Source organism: Myxocyprinus asiaticus, chromosome 1, assembly GCF_019703515.2.
Source record: "Myxocyprinus asiaticus isolate MX2 ecotype Aquarium Trade chromosome 1, UBuf_Myxa_2, whole genome shotgun sequence".
NCBI lineage: Eukaryota > Metazoa > Chordata > Actinopteri > Cypriniformes > Catostomidae > Myxocyprinus > Myxocyprinus asiaticus.
In genome coordinates this window covers 22,523,201-22,543,324 of record NC_059344.1, presented here as the reverse complement: position 1 = coordinate 22,543,324, position 20,124 = coordinate 22,523,201, and the positions used below count along the sequence as shown (strand labels likewise).

The window sequence follows — 20,124 nt, the reverse complement described above, 5'->3', positions numbered from 1 at the left end:
CAACATTTTGTCTTTCAAAACAGGCACTTTACGAAACACTATGACTCACCATATGTTCATGATAAATAAAACTGTGTGAAGTATGCAATTAACTTGATGAGGCAGTTTATTCATTCAAGAAATATTTAATTGTCAATAGCTTTCATAATATTTACGGCTAAAATCATAACATTTAATTTTACATTCAAAATGTAAATAAAAACTCTAAAAGACATGTGTAATTTTCATAGATCAAATCTGAATCTCTCAGTGTAAATACAAATTAAAGAGTGGGTGGGTTCATAAGCTGCCTGGGTCTTTTGCTCTAAACTACATCCTGCTCCTAATGGTCTATAATAATAATAATAATAATAATAATAATAATAATAGGCTTATTTCACAAGTTTTTAGCACAGCCTTAATATGAGTGACGTCCCATGGTTTGCGTACAAACTAATGCAAATAAATGACAATGCAAATAACTGAACAGAAATCTCTATGGTCATTTGAATCTAAGATTCAGATCATTTAAATAATCAAGCTTCTTCATACACAAAAAGCACGGCATAAAAGTAATGTAAAAAAAAAGTGCGCGGTCACAGGGCCTTATACACATAAAACTAAATCCTGTTTAGTCTAGTCTTAGCTCCTTCACCGGTGTTGAAATAAGGTCTGAGAAAAAGCTCCCTTCATTGTCACCTCCACCAAAAACCAGCAGTGTCTGTGGGGAAGACTCTGAAAAGACCTCCTGCTCATCTCTAGATACCTTTAAAACAAAAAAGACGCAAACAATAAGATTATAATATACAGTTGTAGTTATTTATATTTTAGACAGTATATATTACTTTTTTCATTGCAACTGTCCACTCTTTCTTTTACCCTTGGAATTTAAACAAGCAGAATTAAAGAGTTTTTTTTTGTTGCTGCACCTTTAAATGAATAGTTATGTATACTGATTTAGTTTATGTTAGCTGCACTTGTATGAAGTTTATTGCTAAATAGAAATTATTCATGGCATTATTATAATTTTTTTTTAAAACCTTCACTATATGTTTTTCACAACGGTCTAAAACTTTTGCACAGTACTGTATTCAACTTCTTCAGCCCTGCCCCTTTTCAGCGCTCCGCTCTTCCAGATTTGTCATCAAACTTCCTGTTTGTATTGAAGGTACTGAAGAGTCAGTCAAAATGGATTATGTGTGAGAGCACAAAGTATTTTTCACCAAGAACTGATGGTGTTAGTCTACAGCACCCCTTTCCTACGTGAAAATACTAGAGGTGTTTTGCTGTCACTGTTTTTTTGACACCCAGACTCGATAAATTGGACCTGGCAGATCACATTCAGGCTAATTATAACACACAGCACTTTTAATCGTTATACATGTAATTCTGCTCAATTTGTAGGTTTCCAAAGAATTTGTGTTAAAATGTAGTTGACATGATATTCTGAACACGGAATAGCCATTGATGATGTGTAAATTAATGTTGTCATATGTTCATGTTTCCAGTTGTATAGTTTTTCCAGCCTGTTTTCGATAAATGGTCTTTTTTCCACTGAGGAAGTTTTGATTTACAAAATACAAGTGTGTCTTCCAAGTAAACCAAACTCTTTTCTCAAAAGATCAAAGAACACTTGATTACTCATGACTCCTTTTACATTTTGAAGTACCTTTTTGTATGTGGTTGGCATGGTAATGATAGAATGTCCAGTTCGGGGTACAGAATTCAGCTGGGGCAGAGTCAGAGAAGACCAGCTACTAGTGTCTGGGAAACAAATTTTATAAATAAAACACGGCAATGAAGTTCAGAAAATATTAGTTTAAAAAAAAAAAAAAAAAACTACAGAATGTAGAAATGTGAAAATACCCAAATACAGCAGCAGTGCATGGAACCTGAGGATTTAGACATTTTAAGTCTTACCTGTGTTGAAGATGAATGCATCACTCAGTGCGTTGTTCCCATTGTAGCCCCCATGGACCAGGAAACTGTGGTCTGAGAGAACAGCACAGCCATGCCAGCTGTGATACAGCAAGGGTCAGAGGTCAAGCTCTCAATGTGAACTTATAAACTCTAGGTTGATCATGATATGCACAAATTATTATTACAAAGACAAATGCTTAAAATGCACAAAGTGCTAACATTGTTTGGTTTTGAGAACACATTTTTAAAGAACAGAACTGTAAAAAAAATTGTCGTCTTTGATTAATGCAAGAGTAAAATGCCCGTGTCACATTTTAATTACCTTCTGGGAGAGGGGGCTGTTCCACTTGTCTTCATGGCAGAAAACTCCATCAAGCCTACATGTGACAATGTGATGTTTTAACTGTATAATCGGCTATTTATAGAGCACTTCAGTAATTAATGTGTGCAAACAGTACAAATCATACAACACATTAGATATGCAGAAAACAAATACCAGGCTACATAAGGAATGAAAGTGTAGACATCTCAGGGAGAAAAAGTGCAGAACAGTTGATAAATGACACTCCACTGCACTATAACACATAAGTGAAATGAAGTGACTTATGAGTGAGTGTGCTTCAAATGACCATTTAGATGTTAGTACATGTACAAAGAACTGAATGTCACCACATAGTGAGAAACCAACCAGAAGCTAAATCAAATGAGGTAACACTTAAGGTATAAGGTGGTATTTATCATAAGTTAACATGAACTAACAATGAACAATACTTTTACAGCATTTATTAACATTTGTTCACATTAACTTCAACATATACCAATACATTCTTAAAATAAAAAGTTGCATATGACAACATTAGTTAATGCATCATGAATTAACAATGAATGAACAATTGTATTTTCATAACTTAACATTAAAGGAATAGTTCACCCAAAAAAATGAAAATTCTCATCATCATCATCATCATCATGCAGTCACCCTCATGCCATACTAGATGTGTCTGACTTTCTTCTTCTGCAGAACACAAACAATGATTTTTAGAAGAATATTTCAGCTCTGTAGGTCAGTATAATGTGAATGATGGCCAGAACTCTGAAGGTCCACATTTCACAAAGGCATCATAAATATTATTTTTAAGACTCTAGTGGTTTAATCAATGCGATCCAGTTGGTTTTGGGTGAGAACAGACCAAAATGTAATTCCTTTTTCACTATAAATCTTGACCGCAGATCCCAACCGAGCTTGTAATCAAGCTTGAAATATGATCGTGCCTAGAGACTGCAATGGCAAGATGTACAGAGAAAAAAAAAAAAAAAAAAAAAAAAAAAAACTTATATTTTGGTCTGTTCTCACCCAAAACTGTCTGGATAGCTTCAGAAGACATTGATTTAACCACGGGAGTCATTTGGATTACTTTTATGCTGCCTTTGTGATATTTGGACCTTCAGAGTTCTGGTCACCATTCTCTTACATTGTATAAGCTGAAATATTCTTCTAAAAATCTTTCAAAAAAAAAAGTTATACACATCTGGGATGGCATGAGGGTGAGTACATGATATGAGAATATTCATTTTTGGGTGAACTTTCCCCTTCAACCAAGATACAATAATTGTTTAAAAACATTTCGGTTCATTTTAAGCTCATGATAACTTATGCATTTACTAGTGTTAACAAATGCAAACTTATAGTAAAGTGTTACCAATAAAGAAAACTTGAAAAGATTAATTGTTGCAGTGTTTACCAAGGTCTAGCATGAACATGTCATTGAAGCAGACAGGGGTGTCCCATCCTCCAAACACAAAAATCCTCCCCTGCATCACACATGCCGAGTGACTGCACAAAATAATTAAAATCCACGTCAAAAACAACAGGATTATAACCTTACAATCAATCATATACTACTTGATATTAAAGGGGTCATGACATGCTTTTATTATTTCAATATGTTCCTTGAGGTTCACTTATAATATTAGTAATTTTTTTGGCACAAAACAGTCATATATTTGTAAAACATGATCATTTTCCACCCTCATTCTGACCCTCTGTCAGAAACGCTCCGTTTTGGTGCTGCTTCTCCTTTAAGACTTGACAGTATACGCCCACTGTTCTAATTGGCTCTCTGCTCTTGACTGACCTGCTCTCTCCTTATCTCACTGCTCACCACTACTGGGTGGGGCTACGGAATTAAAAAGGTAAAGTAGTCATTGATGTGTTGTTGTGGTGTCGGTGAGATGCACGTCTTCCACAGAGTGACATCACAATGTGAAGGAAGTAGAGAACAAGTTATTTTGGCAGATTGGCTTCAACAAAAACTCTTTTTGCAGTGACGAGGAAAAACAGTATGCTTTTATAATACAATGACCTTTTATATTTAAAAGATCAAGGAAAATTTGATTCCTCATGTCATGACACCTTTAACATGCATATCAAAATGTTGCTAATGCAATTGGATTAGCTTTCACTGCTTTGATTTCAAGAAGGTGACTTGCAATACCCAGAGCGTGGAGCAGGCTTTTCGCCATTGACAATTGGTTGATACCAGATGGCCATTTCAGGGTTAAAGATGTAGATGGAGTCACTGCAGCCATCTGGCTCTGGATGGGGGCGAGGAAACACTCCCCCAAACACAAAGAGCTCTCCCCGGAACATACTGCAGCTGTGGTAGGCCAGCGGAGGCACCTTACCCTGTGCCTAAAGGGGAAAATGAAAATCAAGAGATTTATTTCAGTGTATTCTGAACCCATCGACTGATGAGACTAACATATGGACGGTAAAGTATTGTCATGAAGAATTGTATTCTTTACGGTCTGATGTCGGTAGCACAAAGAAAAGCAAATATTATGAGTCTAGTCACATGCTACAATTATTCACAAATGGTCTGGGAGGCTTCTGAAAAGAACTGACAGGTGTTTATTGTAAGCTTTGAATCAAATTCAAACTAACCTCCACCAAAGTCCAGTGCCAGCTTTGTGTATCTAGGATGTGAACATCATTGAACCATTTCTTATGCTTCGAGCCACCAAAAACAAAAATACGCTTGGATTCTGGGTCATAGGTTGCTGTGTGCCCAATGCGGGCCTCGGGGGTGAGTCCTTCCGCCAGGGTTTCTGCAGGTACCCAGGACAGATCCTCTAAAGAACATTAAGAGCAGAGTTATGTCTACCCAGAGTTTGCATACAATGAAGCATTACAAGAGGAGCAGAGTGTGAAAGGTGTCTACCCGTGCACAATTTCCAGATGGGATCTTTGCAGAACTGCATTTTAGCGCCTTGACCTCCGATCAAAATGGCTGTCTGAGGATCAATGAGACAGACAGTCTGACCCCAACGGCCTGATGGCTTGCCTAATGGTACTGTCAAAGACACAGGGTTAAAGAGTGTAACTATATTAACATCCTCTTCAATGGTAACCACATATACATGTGAACTTACAGTTTCTCTGACAATGTTCACTCACCAGCCTGTGAGGAAGTTTTGGCCTGCTTCCCTTTAACTTTATGGCTCTGAGAGACAGAGGCAACCACTTGCTCCTCTTTTGGAGAGAACAGACGTGTTTGTCCTCCTCTGGGATTGTTCTTTCCCCGTCTGTGAGGTGTTGCTTTTTCAGCAGCGTTAGGGCAAATGTTTTCCTTTCCTCGACCTTCATCCATCTCATCTTCCTCCTCCTCTCCTGGTGACCTCTTCCTCTTGCCTGGGAGTGTTACTGAGACTGTGGGGTTGCACTTAAGAGCAAATTGATAGAAAAAACTGCTGGTAAGCACCGGCAAACAAATCTTAGAGTGAGTCCAACTCAAGCAAGACAAAATGGGTGTAACAGGCTCATCTCATATCTCACCTCAGGAGTGCATTCCATCTGTGACAGAATCAGCAATGGATCCAACAAATCACTAATGCCCTAAGGGAAAAAAAAAAGGACCATTCTTAAGTTTGTTGTTTTGATTAGTTACACAAAAGTCAATAAGACAGAGCTTAATTATGTTGGCTTGACAAAGCCAACTTACAGTTATTCTGCAAACATTAAGATTTCTTCAAAAATTTCTGACTGTAACCCCTCCAAGAGCTTTCAAGCTACATCCACCAAACTCAGCACAGACCTCTTGGACTGTTCAGGAATATAGTGTGCTACGTCTTTTAGCTGATCAGACTTTAGCCGGTCGCACGCCTGACGAGAAGCGCTATGGCGAGTGGCGGGCATGACAAGGCACAGGTATCGCACACTGGTGCAGGTGGCCGTCCAAAGTTGCAAACCGACAGATGCCAAGCGGCGGCGATGTGCATACTTTCATAGAAAACATTTATTTTGAATTTTAGAATGCACCTTGTCATCTGCCAGACGTGTTCGGTATGACCCCCTCAAAAAAAATCTGGAAAATCCCATAGACTTACATTGACGGAATGTTCAAACGGGCCAATGGAATACCCGCTAATTCAAACTTCAACCATCAAAAATTACAATTTAAACAAAACCCAACAAAAGCCCTTTCATTTTCTTTAAGTCTCTCTCTCTGATAGTTTACTATCTAGCTAGCCAGCTGTTTGTCTTAGTGTAATGTCTGTATATAACCAAACTTACAACTTAAGACTAGTTTAAACTTTGACAAGGCTGTGTCAAGCCAATATTAAACAAACTGACAAACTTGAAAAAATTTACTTATCAAGGTATACCTCTATATACAATATATAAAGAATATTAATCTATATCTCTTACCCCATGGAGTTTGACAGTTAAGGTTGCTCCACTGGACCAGACACCATCTTCACAGGCATCCCATGACAGACATCTGAAGAGTATGAGGTAAAGATTAGTAAAGGGTGCAAACTTGACAATAAACTCATTCTAGATTTAATGCAAGCAGTAACCTCACTTATTGAATGGTGTTAGTTTTCCCATAATAATGGGGACATTCCTCTCATCAGCAAGTTCTACTGAAACAGAGTCTCTCTTTCCCCAGTCTCCTCTGGTGAACAGAACAATCTGCTGGACACAAGGCTGGACCTCAACTGACCTGTGAAACCCATCTCGACAGCTGTGAGAGAGAAATTATTATGAATACAATACCCTCACATAAGACCCTTTCCCACCAACAGTCCTGGTACATTTCCCTTAGTAACTTTCTAGATGAGAACTCTTAAGAGGTACGGAACACCCGAGGAGACTTTTCCCCTGTTGTATTCGCACTCACAAAGGAACTAACGTAGTGACGTCATCTATTTTCAACAATTTTTTCTGATGTTATTTGCACACGTGTTTCAATGGCAACGACAGCAAAATGAACACAACCGACAGAGGACGCCAGGATTGGAGCTACACTTTTGTTTGTTTAGGGCTGTTTTATACAAACTGTGGCTGCATCGGAAAACGTAGGCAGGTGCCTAATCAGTTAATGGGTTCCACAACAGTGTTTTTGGATGAATCGAACTATCTGAACATTTAAAAAGCACCTTATTTCATCCTACCTTCATCCGTCCTTATACAGCCTCTGAAGGCAGCATGCAGTTTTTGGAAGCAGCTTGTGTCTTCATGTCACAGTATAAACTGTGCTCATGAGCCGTGCGTGTGGTGCTCCATGCTGCAGCCGGAGTGAGAGGAGAGACGAGGCGGCGAAAGCGCTCTTTAACCACGCAGCACACGCTGAACTCAGTGGACAACATGTCGAAAATGCACTATAAACCTATTTATCAACACAATCTTTTACAATAAAGGCTTTAATTACTGTACTGAAATACTCACTCATTGACTTAAAGACGACGTCTTGAGGCAAGTTAACCACACAGTAACAGGTACGCGATACTTCCCTCACAGACTTGATGGTTTAGTGTATAATTTAGTGTATATTGATAAACATCTGATTATTTATATCCATCATCCCAGGAAAACGTCGATGTAGTAATTCAGAAATCACTTTATTTTCTGTATCGTCACACAGTACAGATGTGATTAAAACTCAAAGTGTGTCTCCCCATGAAGTCACACACATATGTGAAACGGCTGATTCTCTTTGGGACTTTGTTATGTTATTTCTGTTAAAGGAAAGTGTAAAATGAGCGCAATCCTCTGAGTAGCAGGCTAGCAACTAGTTTGTTTATTAATGGTGGCTGTGGAGCTCCTCTCCCTTCTCAATGCAGGTTTTTGACCAATCACAGGCTGCAGCACCTCCCACAGTCCCTATACGCCCTAAAAAGTGTCTACCCCGGAGTAGGAACTAAAAATCAGAATGAGCTTTATTGCCAAGTGTTCTCACATACACAAGGAATTTTTTTTTTTTTTTGGTGATAGGAAAAACAAATGTCCCCTAAAACAGCTTTGAGGAACTATAGTTCCTTAGGTGCGAAAGCGACGAAAAGCACTAGTCCCTTTTCCGGGGCAGGGCTGTAGCAAGGTAATCTGGGCCCCCTGACTGTATATTGCTCTGGGATTTCCTATTAAAAAATACAGTCTAGAATTTGCTGTGGGGCCCCCTGTACCTTTGGGCCCCTAGAATCGTTACCACCTTTCACCCCACTAGCTATGGCCCTGTTCTAAAAAGTACCTAAAACGAGCTTTAGTATCGCCAATGGAAAAGGCCCCATAAAAGCGCACAAGTGAGGTAATCTGGGCCCCCTAACTGTATATTGCTCTGGGCATTCCTATTAAAAATACAGTCTAGAATTTGTTGTGGGGCCCCCTGTACATTTGGGCCCCTAGAATCGTTACCACCTTTCACCCCACTAGCTATGGCCCTGTTCTAAAAAGTACCTAAAACGAGCTTTAGTATCGCCAATGGAAAAGGCCCCATAAAAGCGCACAAGTGAGGTAATCTGGGCCCCCTAACTGTATATTGCTCTGGGCATTCCTATTAAAAATACAGTCTAGAATTTGTTGTGGGGCCCCCTGTACATTTGGGCCCCCTGTACATTTGGGCCCCTAGAATCGTTACCACCTTTCACTCCACTAGCTACGGCCCTGTCCTAAAAAGTACCTAAAATGGGCTTTAGTACCGCCAATGGGAAAGGCCCCATAAAGCGCACAAGTGAACATTGGAAAGTTTGGCATATGACAGAGACAAGCAGTTTAGCAGATTTTTTTTTTTTTCTGTAGAAAGTCTAACATTGCACTGTCTACATTTGCATGACTCCAAAACACCGGATTATAAATGTGTAACCTGGGTAGCTCAGCGAGTAAAGACGTTGACTACCACACCTGGAGACACAAGTTCGAATCCAGGGCGTGCTGAGTGACTCCAGTCTGGCTTCCTAAGCAACCAATTGGCTCAGCTGCTAGGGTTTGTAGTGTCACGTTGGGTTAACCTCCTAATGTGGTTCTCGCTCTTGGTGGTGGTGGGTGGTGAGTTGTGTGTGGATGTGCAGAGAATAGCATGAAGCCTCCACATGCGCTAGATCTCCGCGGTAAGGCGCTCAACAAGCCACGTGATAAGATGCGCGGATTGACGGTCTCAGACGCCGAGGCAACTGAGATTCGTCCTCCGTCACCCGGATTGAGGCAAGCCACTACGCCACCACGGGGACTTAGAGTGCATTGGGAATTAGGGAGAAAAAGGGAGAATATCCAAATAAATAAATAAATAAATGTGTAACTATTTGAATAGATCCCTTGCATGAAGCTGTTTGAATCGTTTCAAAGCATGTGCAATACATCTTGACCAAAGTAGCGTTAAAATGACCAAAGCCAGTCGTGAAAACATGGTTTGTTTACCTCAGAATATGCCGTGGTGGCTCATCTACTCCAAATACTGCATAGACGCCAAAGTCCTCCATTTCAGCGCTTTTAAGCGAAAACTTAAATTTCCAATGTAAATTGGTTAACTTCAACAGGCAGAAGTTTAGCACCCGCCACTGTGTTGCACAATAAATATAAAACACGCGCCATCTGCACTACATTGGACTCGTGAAGCTCAGTGATTGGATGAGTGGGAAGAGACAACATCGAGTCGACCAATCCTGCAGATCAGAAGAATGGGAACCTCTTCCTAGTGGTAAAAATGTTGATTGACTAACAGAGTCCACCAATGGATGAATGACTTCATAACAGGCGGGGTGCCCACATGGTCATTCTTGTGATGGTACAGGACACATATATTTACTATAATTAATATATATATATATATATATATATATATATATATATATATATATATATATATATTATGCACATACTCAATTCCAATGAACTGATTCAGTTATTTTAATGAAACAAAGCTGACATTGACCAGTGTGATTTAAAGCCACACCTTTACGAAATTGTTTTGATTTTACATCAAGTCCTTTTTATGATAAGAAGTACATTTGTCATATCTGTGTACATATATAATATTTAGTAGTGCAATTATTGCCTGTTACGGTTAGGTTAGGGTGAGACCACAGATGTGATGTTCATAATTCAAAACACTGGCGACATCTGCTGGTGAAATGCGTGTAATTGCAACGAGAGGATTTAAACTAAGAACACAAAAAATAATAGGTTGTGTAATACATTTTCATTATTTTATTATTTTTCATTTATGCATTATTTATAAATATATGTATTTACAATACATACTGTTCTAGCAGCACATAAAGTGTCGTAATATTACAGATCCGAGTTTATGCAAAATATGTAGGCCTGTTTTGAATTGTAATAACGAACCACTATATTACGTCTTACATATGATATTTAGTTATTTTCATAAGGAGTTTAAGCTTTAGTTCTTGTTGTATTACACTTTTTTCTGCACAGCGGTATGAAAGGAGTGCTTGCTCTTCTTTACTATGCAACTGGAATTTTGCTGTTATGATTTAAGATATGTTGGTGTTAATACCGCCAAAACGTTTGAATTTCAAAAACTTGCCAAAACTTGGACACGTGTCACGTTCTACGCTTTCGATTGACTTGCAGTGTCGTAAAGTTCCGCCCAGCAGCACCAGATCGATCAACCGCGTGCTTCAATTAGGTGAAGGTGAACGACGAGAATTGCAAATTACAAATTATTGGATGTGCTGATAAACACCTTCAGTTCAAAGGTACAGTTAAACAGTGTGCAAACAACCAATGTACTTACAATAAACGGCATGTAGTGTTATTTAAAATGAGTGCAGGCAAAGTAAGCTTTATGTCGCTTTTGACTGCTGTTTTTTGCTAACTCTAATTTAGTGTTATATTCTCATTGCATTAATTGTACACCTGCTCGTGTTAATCCATCTCTGCTTTTCTATAAACGTATTGTTTTTTATTTGAATCCCGTTAAAACACTGAAATGTGTAAAAAAAATAAATCAAAAAATAAAAAATTTAGAATTTAAAAGTGCAATGACTGACATACACTTGCCATATTTAAAGGCGCACTCAGTAATTTTTCATGCATGTCATCTTGGTCTTACACTGACATCTACGGTCATGGATGCAGCATTATTCAAACACAATAGTTTTAGTCACCGGTACATTATAAAAAAAATCACTATTCACTGTCTGGCATGATTATTTTAATCCTTGATAAAAGTGTCCAATAGCAGGGTGATTGTTGGGATTAAGCCAGTAGTATTTGGCCAGTCATGTGATCCTAAAATGGCTGCCCCCGTGAGGGGACCCTCTCCATGTACAATTAACTAGCTTTTATAAGCTTACTGATATGACTAGGGCAGAGGTGCCCTAACTTTTACGAAAAAAAAAAAAAAAAATCAAACTTGATTGAGGGCTGTGGACCGAAAGTAAACGTTGCATTATATCAAACTGTATTATACTAAAATATTAAAGTTGCCCTGGTTCCCCTCCTTTATGATTTCATAATATATATGTATAAAAAAACATTAATTTGCAATCTACTAAAATAATGCAATGAAGACATGTGTCAATGGCATATTTTATATTTATCTTTATTTTATTTTATTCCTTTTTTTTTTCCCTAATATAAATTTCCCCCTCATATTGACCTGTTTCATGTGACATCACTGTTTGACCACACCGCTATGTTTATGAGCAAAATTCCATATACCTTCAATGTGCTGTGGAATGCAACAAAAGCCTTCAGGATTTAAAAGCAGGTCCTACATTCATACAGATGGGATCAGCACATACATTTTGTAATATTGTGACTAAATCAGACCAGAAAACAACACAAAAACATGTGTAACTTCTGAATGATAGATGTTTACGGGGATGTACCGGTGCGCGTGTGTACTCGCCGGTCACACCTTAGACCCGCTGCCGTACTGAGATGAATCGTGGATAAAATATCTTTAAATGTCCGTGAAAGTTCAATTTGGCAATATTTGTGATGTCTTAAGACCTGTATGAACTTTTCCTGGGACTTGGAATGGATTAAAGGCAATTTTTTATGTTTTTCTTGATATCGTTTTTTGGGTGTTTTTCTATTCACCACTATTGTTTCCTCCCGTTGATGGTCACAAATATGGTGGCTGCGAGAAAAAAAAGTGATGTCACTGAAACAGGTCAAAACGGTGAGGCGGGCCAAATCAAAGGTCATCACGGGCCAACTTTGAGTCTTCATCTCATGTGAGTTGTCATGATTTTATACATATGTTTCAAAATTACTTTTCATTTTGTTTAGGATTAAAACTTTTTTAATGAGGAAAAAATTACCGAATGCACCTTATAGGCACACAGGGTACAGGTATTGTTACAGGCCATTTTGTCTGTGTGTACTGTTTATTATTACTATGATCAAATATGACCTACTTTCTGCACAGATTAATTAACTAACATTTTACAGCAGATCAAAATGGCAGACAGCAGCGGCAATGCAGACAGGAAACGGCTTCCACGAATGGCTGCCACTCTAATGATGCGCTTTGTCTCTGAGCGAGAGCCCACCCTTGGCATCCACAGGGCCAGCCTCAGGCCTCAGCCCCCTGACAGTCGGTTTGAAGAATCTCTGTGTTCTGGTGCTGAGAGTCACTCCACCAATTTCAGGCCTTGCTCCTCTGACAGTCAGCGTGATGATTCTCCATGTACTGGAGTGGAGAGTCACTCCACCAGTCCAGAGCTCTGTGACTTAGCTGATATTGAGGATTCTTCTGATGTGGGCCACCAGACCCCAAATGTCCTACCTTTGGAGCCTCCTCCCCAAGTGGAGCACCTGGGCTCCGACACTGGGTCCCCTTCTGTATGGAGCCTGGGTAGTATAACGGGAGGTGAAAGCACCTTAGAAGGACTGGAGAACGCTCCGGATGGCTCTTTTAGGAGGAACCAGAGGACTGGAGGTAAGCTATACTGACTGGAGTTTCTGACCATTTTGCTTGGTTGATTTTTAAAACTTCAGCTGTTTTTCCTAATTTGAAAACGTGTCTTCCTTTTTAGATTTCCTATGTTTCTGTTAAGTCATATCTGATTCTTGCTTTACTCTTTCAGTGAGGTTCACAAACTGGCACAAACATCGCGTAACAGCGGTGTGTACTGAAAGGTTTAACAAGCTGCTCAGGGAATGCCCAGAGTACCACAGCACGAAGAGCTGCTTCGCTGCTTTTGTACTGGAGAGAGGTGAGTGTAAGATCACCTACGTTCTCTAAGATCATTAGACCTTGTGCCTGGGTTGGAGAAAATTCAGATTTTTTGAATTGCCTCGCTTCAATTCATGAGTTTGAATTTGATTTGGAATGACAGGAAGAGGAAATTGCTGAATTTAATTTAAAAGAAATTCAACAGTCACACAACAGAGGAATGTTACTAGTACAGCCCAAGGTTTGTTACAAAATCTAAATGATTGAACTCTTACTATCCAGAAAAGTGTCATTGCTTTGATGGGACCACATATCCGTGTATGGCAGTGCTTTTTAGATGTTCTTATTAAGGTTTCCATCTTGTTGTTTGGCTCCAATTGGAAGACCTTGGGGTAAATTAGAGCATTCTGGGAAAAGTGAAGTGTTCATCCACCATAAATGTTCATTTATTAATTATAGCAAAATGTATATAAATTAAATACTTAAAAAATGGATTATTAATATCATCTAATGTTTTTTTTATACTCCATATCAGTAGTGATTTCTCTTAGGGTGAGAAAAATAAATGACTGTACATAAATAAAACAAATAAAATACTATGAAATGTGAGCTCAAACAATGTGTATAGCAGTCATCTTTCTAAAGTCACTCTGTCAAACAGTGACACCAGCGGATGAAGTTTCAGAGGGAGGCAGCATCTCTCAAGCCTCCCTTCAATTCACTGCAATATCATTGAGCTCCTAAACCGTAGTGTGAATGTGTGTTGGGGGGGGGAGAGTGTTAGCTGCCGAATATACACGGAAAATCACGTGAGGGGAGACATTGGCTCCGATTAGCGCTGATTTGTTCAATATGCTGTCAATCAATCAATGCAATAATGCCCGTCTCTCTTGCTCTCGTCCTCGCAGCAGGTCTCCGCAGATCGTAATGAATGGGACGAACTACTGGAAGTAGAGAAACTATTTGCACAGTAAACAACTAACCAACACGAACAACAGCACTTTTGTTCACGTCCAAATCAAAATGAACTTGAAATGACTTGAAACATGAAATGGTGTGCTTGTGAGCCCCTTGAGCACTTGCTCTGAATTGTGGCAGCTCGTGCCTTCATAAAACCTGCAGTCCAAGGAGTTGATGGCAAGTTATCCAATAGTCTAACAGGAGTATATACATGAAAACATGAAATATGTTGTTGCTGTATTCTTAGAGGTCTTGTTTTTGAAGCAATGTAAAAAATAATAATTATAAAACAATCCATACACTTGATGAGTCTTTGATTTGTCTTGATTTAATAAACAGTGTTAAAATGAACTTACAAAAATAAATTATGTTAAAGTTCAAAGGTATTTCATTTGTCTTCCCGTACAGAAAACTGATATATGGCACTCACATATAGCCTATATAATAGTTAATTTTGTTTGGATATATAAGTACATAGCCTATTCAAATTATAAGATAATAAATTATGATTTACGGATAATATGTGATACATATAGGACAACAGCCATTTTTATTCTTTATTTTTTCTTTATTCTTTATCACCTTTTCTCCCCAATTTGGAATTCTCAATTCCCACTACTTAGTTGGTCCTCATGGTGGCGCGGTTACTCACCTTGATCCGGGTGGCGGATGACCACTCTCAGTTGCTTCTGGTTCTGAGACAGTCAATCCACGCATCTTATCACGTGGCTCGTTGTGGATGACACCGCGGATACTCACAGCACACGCTACTCTCCGCGATCCACGCACAACTTACCACATGCCCCATTGAGAGCAAGAACCCCTAATCACGACCACGAGGAGGTTACCCCATGTGACTCTACCCTCCCTGGCAACCGGGCCAATTTGATTGTTTAGGAGACCTGGCTGTGGTCACTCAACACACCCTGGATTCGAACCCGTGACTCCAGGGGTAGTAGTCAGCGTCAATACTCGCTGAGCTACCCAGGTCCCGGACAACAGGCATTTTTAGTATTTTGTTTCATTGTTTATATGTTGTTGCATTTTGAGCAAGTATGTGACTGTGACGAGGACGAGGGCATGACTGGGCCATGATGATGCACGGCTGGCGCTGAATCATCTGATCAGCGGGAGAGCGAGATAAAGGGGACCAGAGGCACCACTTCAGGAGAGAGAGAGAAGAACTTGCTCGCCGGCTCCCAGACGCACTGTTTCCTGGTCCTCAACCGCTCCTCCGCCCTGTGGTGGACGCCTGCTCGCTCCTCCCCCAGTGGACGGCAACGAGTCCTCTAGCCCCCTGGCGGATGGAACCGTTCCTTCCCTTCTACGGTGGAAGGCAGCGGTTCCTCCGGCTCTCAGCGGCCGGCAGCGACCCCTCCGTCCCCAGGCAGATGGCCGCAGCTGCTCCCCTGGCTCATGGCAGTGGCGAGGACTCTGCGACAGCGCATCCCTCTTCCCTGGATGGGCAAGGAGGAGGTGGGAACTGGCTGAACAGTAAACAAGTTTAATAAGAAACTCAAAATAAAACAATCCTAAACAAACACAGACACTCATGCAATGCGGCCGCGTGCGTCTCTCTCTCTCGATAACTGGTGCCTCCGGCTCCCATTTAGCTCGCTCTCCCACTGATCAGCTGATTCTGCATCGGCCGTGCATCATTACGGCCTGGCTACGCCCTCCTCCTCGTCACAGTGACTTTTTTTACATCATATATTTTTATGTAGACCTACATTTTTATATCATATGTTGTGATAAATCAGATTTCAGATTTGTATGGGTTTAACATGAAAGCTATGTAAATCTCAACTGAAACTGAAATACACGCCACTGCAAAGGCACGGGAAGGGGGGTGCTGAATCACCCCCTAGTGAGCAAGACTGTTGGGAAAACAGTATCAACGAGATTTAATATATTTCATTGTATTTATGCAGTACATAAAACAATTTTGGCTTTCAGTATTTATTTACACTAAAGCAAAAAAAGTGATGGCTAACAATGAAACAGTAATTTAAATTACGATTAAATTGTGATTTTGTATCATTACTTTTGTTTAATAATAAATATATTTAGGGCTGGGCGATAGGACGATGTAATCAGATATTGACGATATCTAACAAATATACGATGCCGATTGCGACACTCATTGACAAATGATGATCAACAACATCAGGAAACAAAACCATAGAGCTGGGAAGTTGTCAGATATATTAAAAAGCATCACAGGGTATGAAATTAGCACCCGTCAAATGCAGGTAGCCTATTCCATGCGTTTAACTGTCAGTTTTCCTCATCTACCAGCCACTGTGGCGGGCTTACTGTAAGACGTCTCGGAGTGACACATGACAAGAAATGCTGTTAGACACAAAGACACGCGCTTGAAAAACACTATTTTAAAGAACAGACGGAAGGAAAGCCATTGATGCACGTGTCTGATTATTATTATTATTATCATCATTATTATGTTTACATTTAAAAATGTCTTTACATAGCCTATTAATATGTAGCCTACTAGTAATTTTCCATCTGTTGTCGTAGACGGATATAAGCGTGACGGCAAACAGTGATTTTTATTTATTTATTTATTTTTTGGACCATTTTGTTATTTTAATTGCTTTTTTGTTTCATTTGAAGTGCAGTTTGAATTTAGAAATATCTTTTGGTTTTAGTTTTTCGTGTTTAACAAATTAATTAATAAAGCAAGAATATTCACCAATCCCTCGGCGGGGAGTTGACAATGTAATCGGATATCGTGATTTTTTTTAAAATATTGTGAACATATTTCTTAGATATCACACAGCCCTAAGAATATGACATTTTATAGGAATAAAAACAAATTAATCAATCCTCAATCTCAAGTTTTTGACTTCAGAAGAATATTGTGTTTTACTCATGTGTAAGCTCATCCTTTGAAATTATAATAAAAAATAAAAAAAAATGTACAGGTTAGAGCACTGATCTCATTAACAGGTCAAAGGGTAAATGGATTAGAAAAACCTCAGCTGAGCAATGGACTGTCTCCCTAACTACTTCAGGTAGGACATTTCTTAATAGCTTAATATTTTAGCATACAAGTTCATTTTAACAGCTATTTTGTCTGAACAATTAGGCCTGTATTGTGTGTTATGGTTATTTCTCATTCACACTGACATGACAAAAGTTTTGAACGTGGTAGAATGTAATTAATGCATTGGCTGGCTTATTGAATGACTTAATTGCTGGTGAAAATGTTCCATTGTTTTTTGTGTGTGTGTGTGTGTGTGTGTACGGTGATAGACATGATCCTCTGGGAGACACATGGTTCTCTGATGCCCTCGTTGCACGTGCATGATATGTATATTGTCCGCCTAAACTGCAGCACCCCTTGCCAAAAATGTGTCCCGCGCCTATGCTCCACTGTTCCATATGTTGTGCGTATGATAACGTAACAATTTTATTAAATTATAAAAAACAACACTTACAGTTGTTATGTGAAATTCTTGGAATTTAATTCCATTTTAATTCTATGTCCATAAAATTGTTATTACAAACTGGAATTGCAAATTGGCATTCTCAATTAAATTCTGAATAGCGCACAACCCTGGTTTGTGCGATACTGAGAGGTTGAAGACAATACATTGGGCACTAAAGTGTTGTATTGTGTTTGGTGTATTTATTATATTAATCTAATAAACAATTATTCTTTTAAACATGTATTAGAAACAATATGCTCTTTTTTTTAATGTTTTTTTTTTTTTTTTTTATCAGTTCATTAACGATTGTGTGTGTGTGTGTGTGTGTGTGTGTGTGTGTCAGAGGTGTGTGACACAGGTGGGCAGCGCTGTGAGCAGTATGAAGTGGTAGCTCTGGGAACAGGTCAGAGCTGCTGTAGTGGTTGGCTTTCTTACACAGGCTCTCTTGTCCATGACTGCCACGCCATTGTCATCGCACGCAGAGCCCTCAAAAGGTGCAGAGAGAAAGACAAAGAGAGTTATTGTAAACACTAGTACTGCCGGTTTTCTACGTACACATTTATATAACATTTTTGACCTGTTAAGAGTATACAAGTATTTTCTACCAAATGCAGTCACTTCAGAAAATGCATGTTAAAAGGTTGCTTCACCCAAAAAATGAAACTTCTCTTATTTACTCACCCTCATGCCATCCAAGATGTGTATGACTTTCTTTCTTCAGCAGAACACAAATTAAGATTTTTAGAAGAATTTCTCAGCTCTGTTGGTCCATACAATGGAAGTGAATGGGTGCCAAAGATTTGATGCTCCAAAATCCACATAGGGGCCACATAAAAGTAATCCAGACAAGTCTGGTGGTTAAATCCATAACTTCAGAAGCGATATGATAGGTGTAGTTGAGAAACAATCATCAAAGATCAATGATTAAGTCTTTTTTTATTTTTTTTTATTATTATTATTAAAAATGATCCTCCATGCTCAGTCTACACTTCACTTTCCCATTCTTCTTCTGTTTTTGGCCATTCACATTCATTGTGCATACCACCACCTCCTGGGCAGGGAGGAGAATTTATGATAATGTCTAAAATGGATCTGTTTCTCACCCACACCTATCATACCATGTCTGAAGATATGAATTTAACCACTGGAGTCATATGGATTACTGTTATGTTCACTTGCATTGTGAGGACCTACAGAGCTGAAATATTCTTCTAAAAATCTTAATTTGTGTTCTGCAGGAGAACAAGTCATATACATCTGGGATGCCAGGAGTTTGAGTAGATCATGAGAGAATATTCATTTTTGGGTGAACTATCCCTTTAAAGTCTTTCTTAAAGAATGCTGTACATTTTTTAATGTATGTACAAAATGCATGTTGGTTTGGCAGGTATGTGCAAATGTATTAATTATGTCCGTATGAAAGTTATGATACAAAATATGTTCAAATGTAATTATCTTTGCTCAGAATGGAGTTTTAACCTAAATAAAGAGAAATGTTTTTTTCTGTTTTCCTACTTGGTGACACAGGTACTTGTACAAGCAGCTTCTGCTGTTCTACAGTTCTGATCTAAAGCAGAGGCAGTGCTCCATACTGGAAAGTCTTCCATCTGAACAACTGCTTCAGCTCAAACCACGCATTTACCTTCACCTGTACACTAACAAAACACCCAAAGGAGCAGCTCAGTGCATACTTTTGTAAGTGTACGACCCCTGGCAAACATTATGGAATCACTACTTAGAGGATGTTTACCTAGATTTTTTACTTCATAGCAAATAAACAAATCACAGATATGATACAAAACAATTTCTGTTTAATAGATGAACATTCTGGCTTCGTGAAACATCCCTCAAATAAATTATATTACATGTATTTTAATTAATGGCATATTTTTTTCCAGATCAGGTAGAGGAAAAATTATGGAATCACTCAATGTTGAGGAAAAAATTATGGACTGTATATTGTCTACTGTGTATAATTACATATAGTGTCTATTGTGCAATGTGTATGTGTTTATTAGTTGTTGAACATACAGAGAGTGGAGATGTTATCTATATCTCTGTTTCCTTTCACAGGAAGTCTCAAGGCAGTGCTTACTCTACTCTGAAACTGCAGTGCCATTCTAAAGGCTCTCTCATTTGCGCTGCCTTCCTGCTTCCCAGCGTTTTGGGTGCACGCATCTGTTGCATGTCCGAAAGTGCCAAACTCACCCGTTGGACTGTTACTGGAGTGCAGGGGGCGCTACTTAGTCATTGTATTAGCCCAGTCTACATTACCAGTATTGTACTCGGTAAGCTATGCACATTTGCAGGTGACCGTTCTTTTATAAACAACTGTGTATTTCATATTTGTAGGGGATGGCTTTAGTCATTTATAAACCCACACAGCC

The 20,124-nt window shown here is 39.0% G+C and overlaps 3 protein-coding genes across 4 annotated transcripts in view; 1 reads left to right on the top strand and 2 right to left on the bottom strand.

Moving 5' to 3' along the window:
* Window positions 1-145: 145 nt before the first annotated feature.
* Window positions 146-9,774, bottom strand: LOC127440746 (RING finger protein B-like). Of its 2 annotated transcripts, none has more exons than XM_051697567.1 (13): window positions 9,593-9,774; window positions 6,765-6,926; window positions 6,608-6,680; window positions 5,735-5,794; window positions 5,357-5,621; window positions 5,121-5,252; window positions 4,844-5,031; window positions 4,395-4,591; window positions 3,642-3,733; window positions 2,222-2,276; window positions 1,900-1,997; window positions 1,649-1,743; window positions 146-745 (listed from the first exon to the last, which is right to left on the bottom strand). In XM_051697567.1, the coding sequence occupies exons 1-13, from the start codon at window positions 9,652-9,654 to the stop codon at window positions 611-613; spliced, it is 1,614 nt and encodes a 537-aa protein (XP_051553527.1). In that variant the 5' UTR covers window positions 9,655-9,774; the 3' UTR covers window positions 146-610. The 2 variants fall into 2 exon arrangements, with proteins under 2 accessions (XP_051553527.1, XP_051553536.1); XM_051697576.1 differs by lacking the exon at window positions 9,593-9,774 and adding an exon at window positions 9,080-9,304.
* Window positions 9,775-12,610: 2,836 nt separating this feature from the next.
* The window catches only part of LOC127439594 (adenosine deaminase domain-containing protein 2-like), a 13,630-nt gene continuing 6,116 nt past the window's right edge, over window positions 12,611-20,124 (top strand). The window contains exons 1-6 of the mRNA XM_051695782.1: window positions 12,611-12,782; window positions 12,849-13,091; window positions 13,240-13,368; window positions 18,081-18,231; window positions 19,265-19,432; window positions 19,811-20,025. Of these exons, the coding sequence (XP_051551742.1) occupies window positions 12,611-12,782; window positions 12,849-13,091; window positions 13,240-13,368; window positions 18,081-18,231; window positions 19,265-19,432; window positions 19,811-20,025 (1,078 nt within the window). The remainder of the gene's footprint in view (window positions 12,783-12,848; window positions 13,092-13,239; window positions 13,369-18,080; window positions 18,232-19,264; window positions 19,433-19,810; window positions 20,026-20,124) is intronic.
* LOC127439602 (citrate synthase-lysine N-methyltransferase CSKMT, mitochondrial-like) overlaps window positions 17,557-20,124 on the bottom strand; it is a 22,377-nt gene continuing 19,809 nt past the window's right edge. The window contains exon 3 of the mRNA XM_051695826.1: window positions 17,557-18,223. Within this exon, the coding sequence (XP_051551786.1) occupies window positions 18,207-18,223 (17 nt within the window). The 3' untranslated portion in view covers window positions 17,557-18,206. The remainder of the gene's footprint in view (window positions 18,224-20,124) is intronic.

What these genes read in the sequence shown, in the direction of transcription:
- LOC127440746 (XM_051697567.1), bottom strand. Translation starts at nt 9,654, where the DNA reads ATGGAGGACTTTGGCGTCTATGCAGTATTTGGAGTAGATGAGCCACCA. An exon ending in AAGCCTGCTCCACGCTCTGG is followed by an intron (nt 3,734 to 4,394) that starts GTATTGCAAGTC and finishes TATTTTGTGCAG; the next exon opens with TCACTCGGCATGTGTGATGC. An exon ending in ACAGCCCCCTCTCCCAGAAG is followed by an intron (nt 1,998 to 2,221) that starts GTAATTAAAATG and finishes GCTGTATCACAG; the next exon opens with CTGGCATGGCTGTGCTGTTC.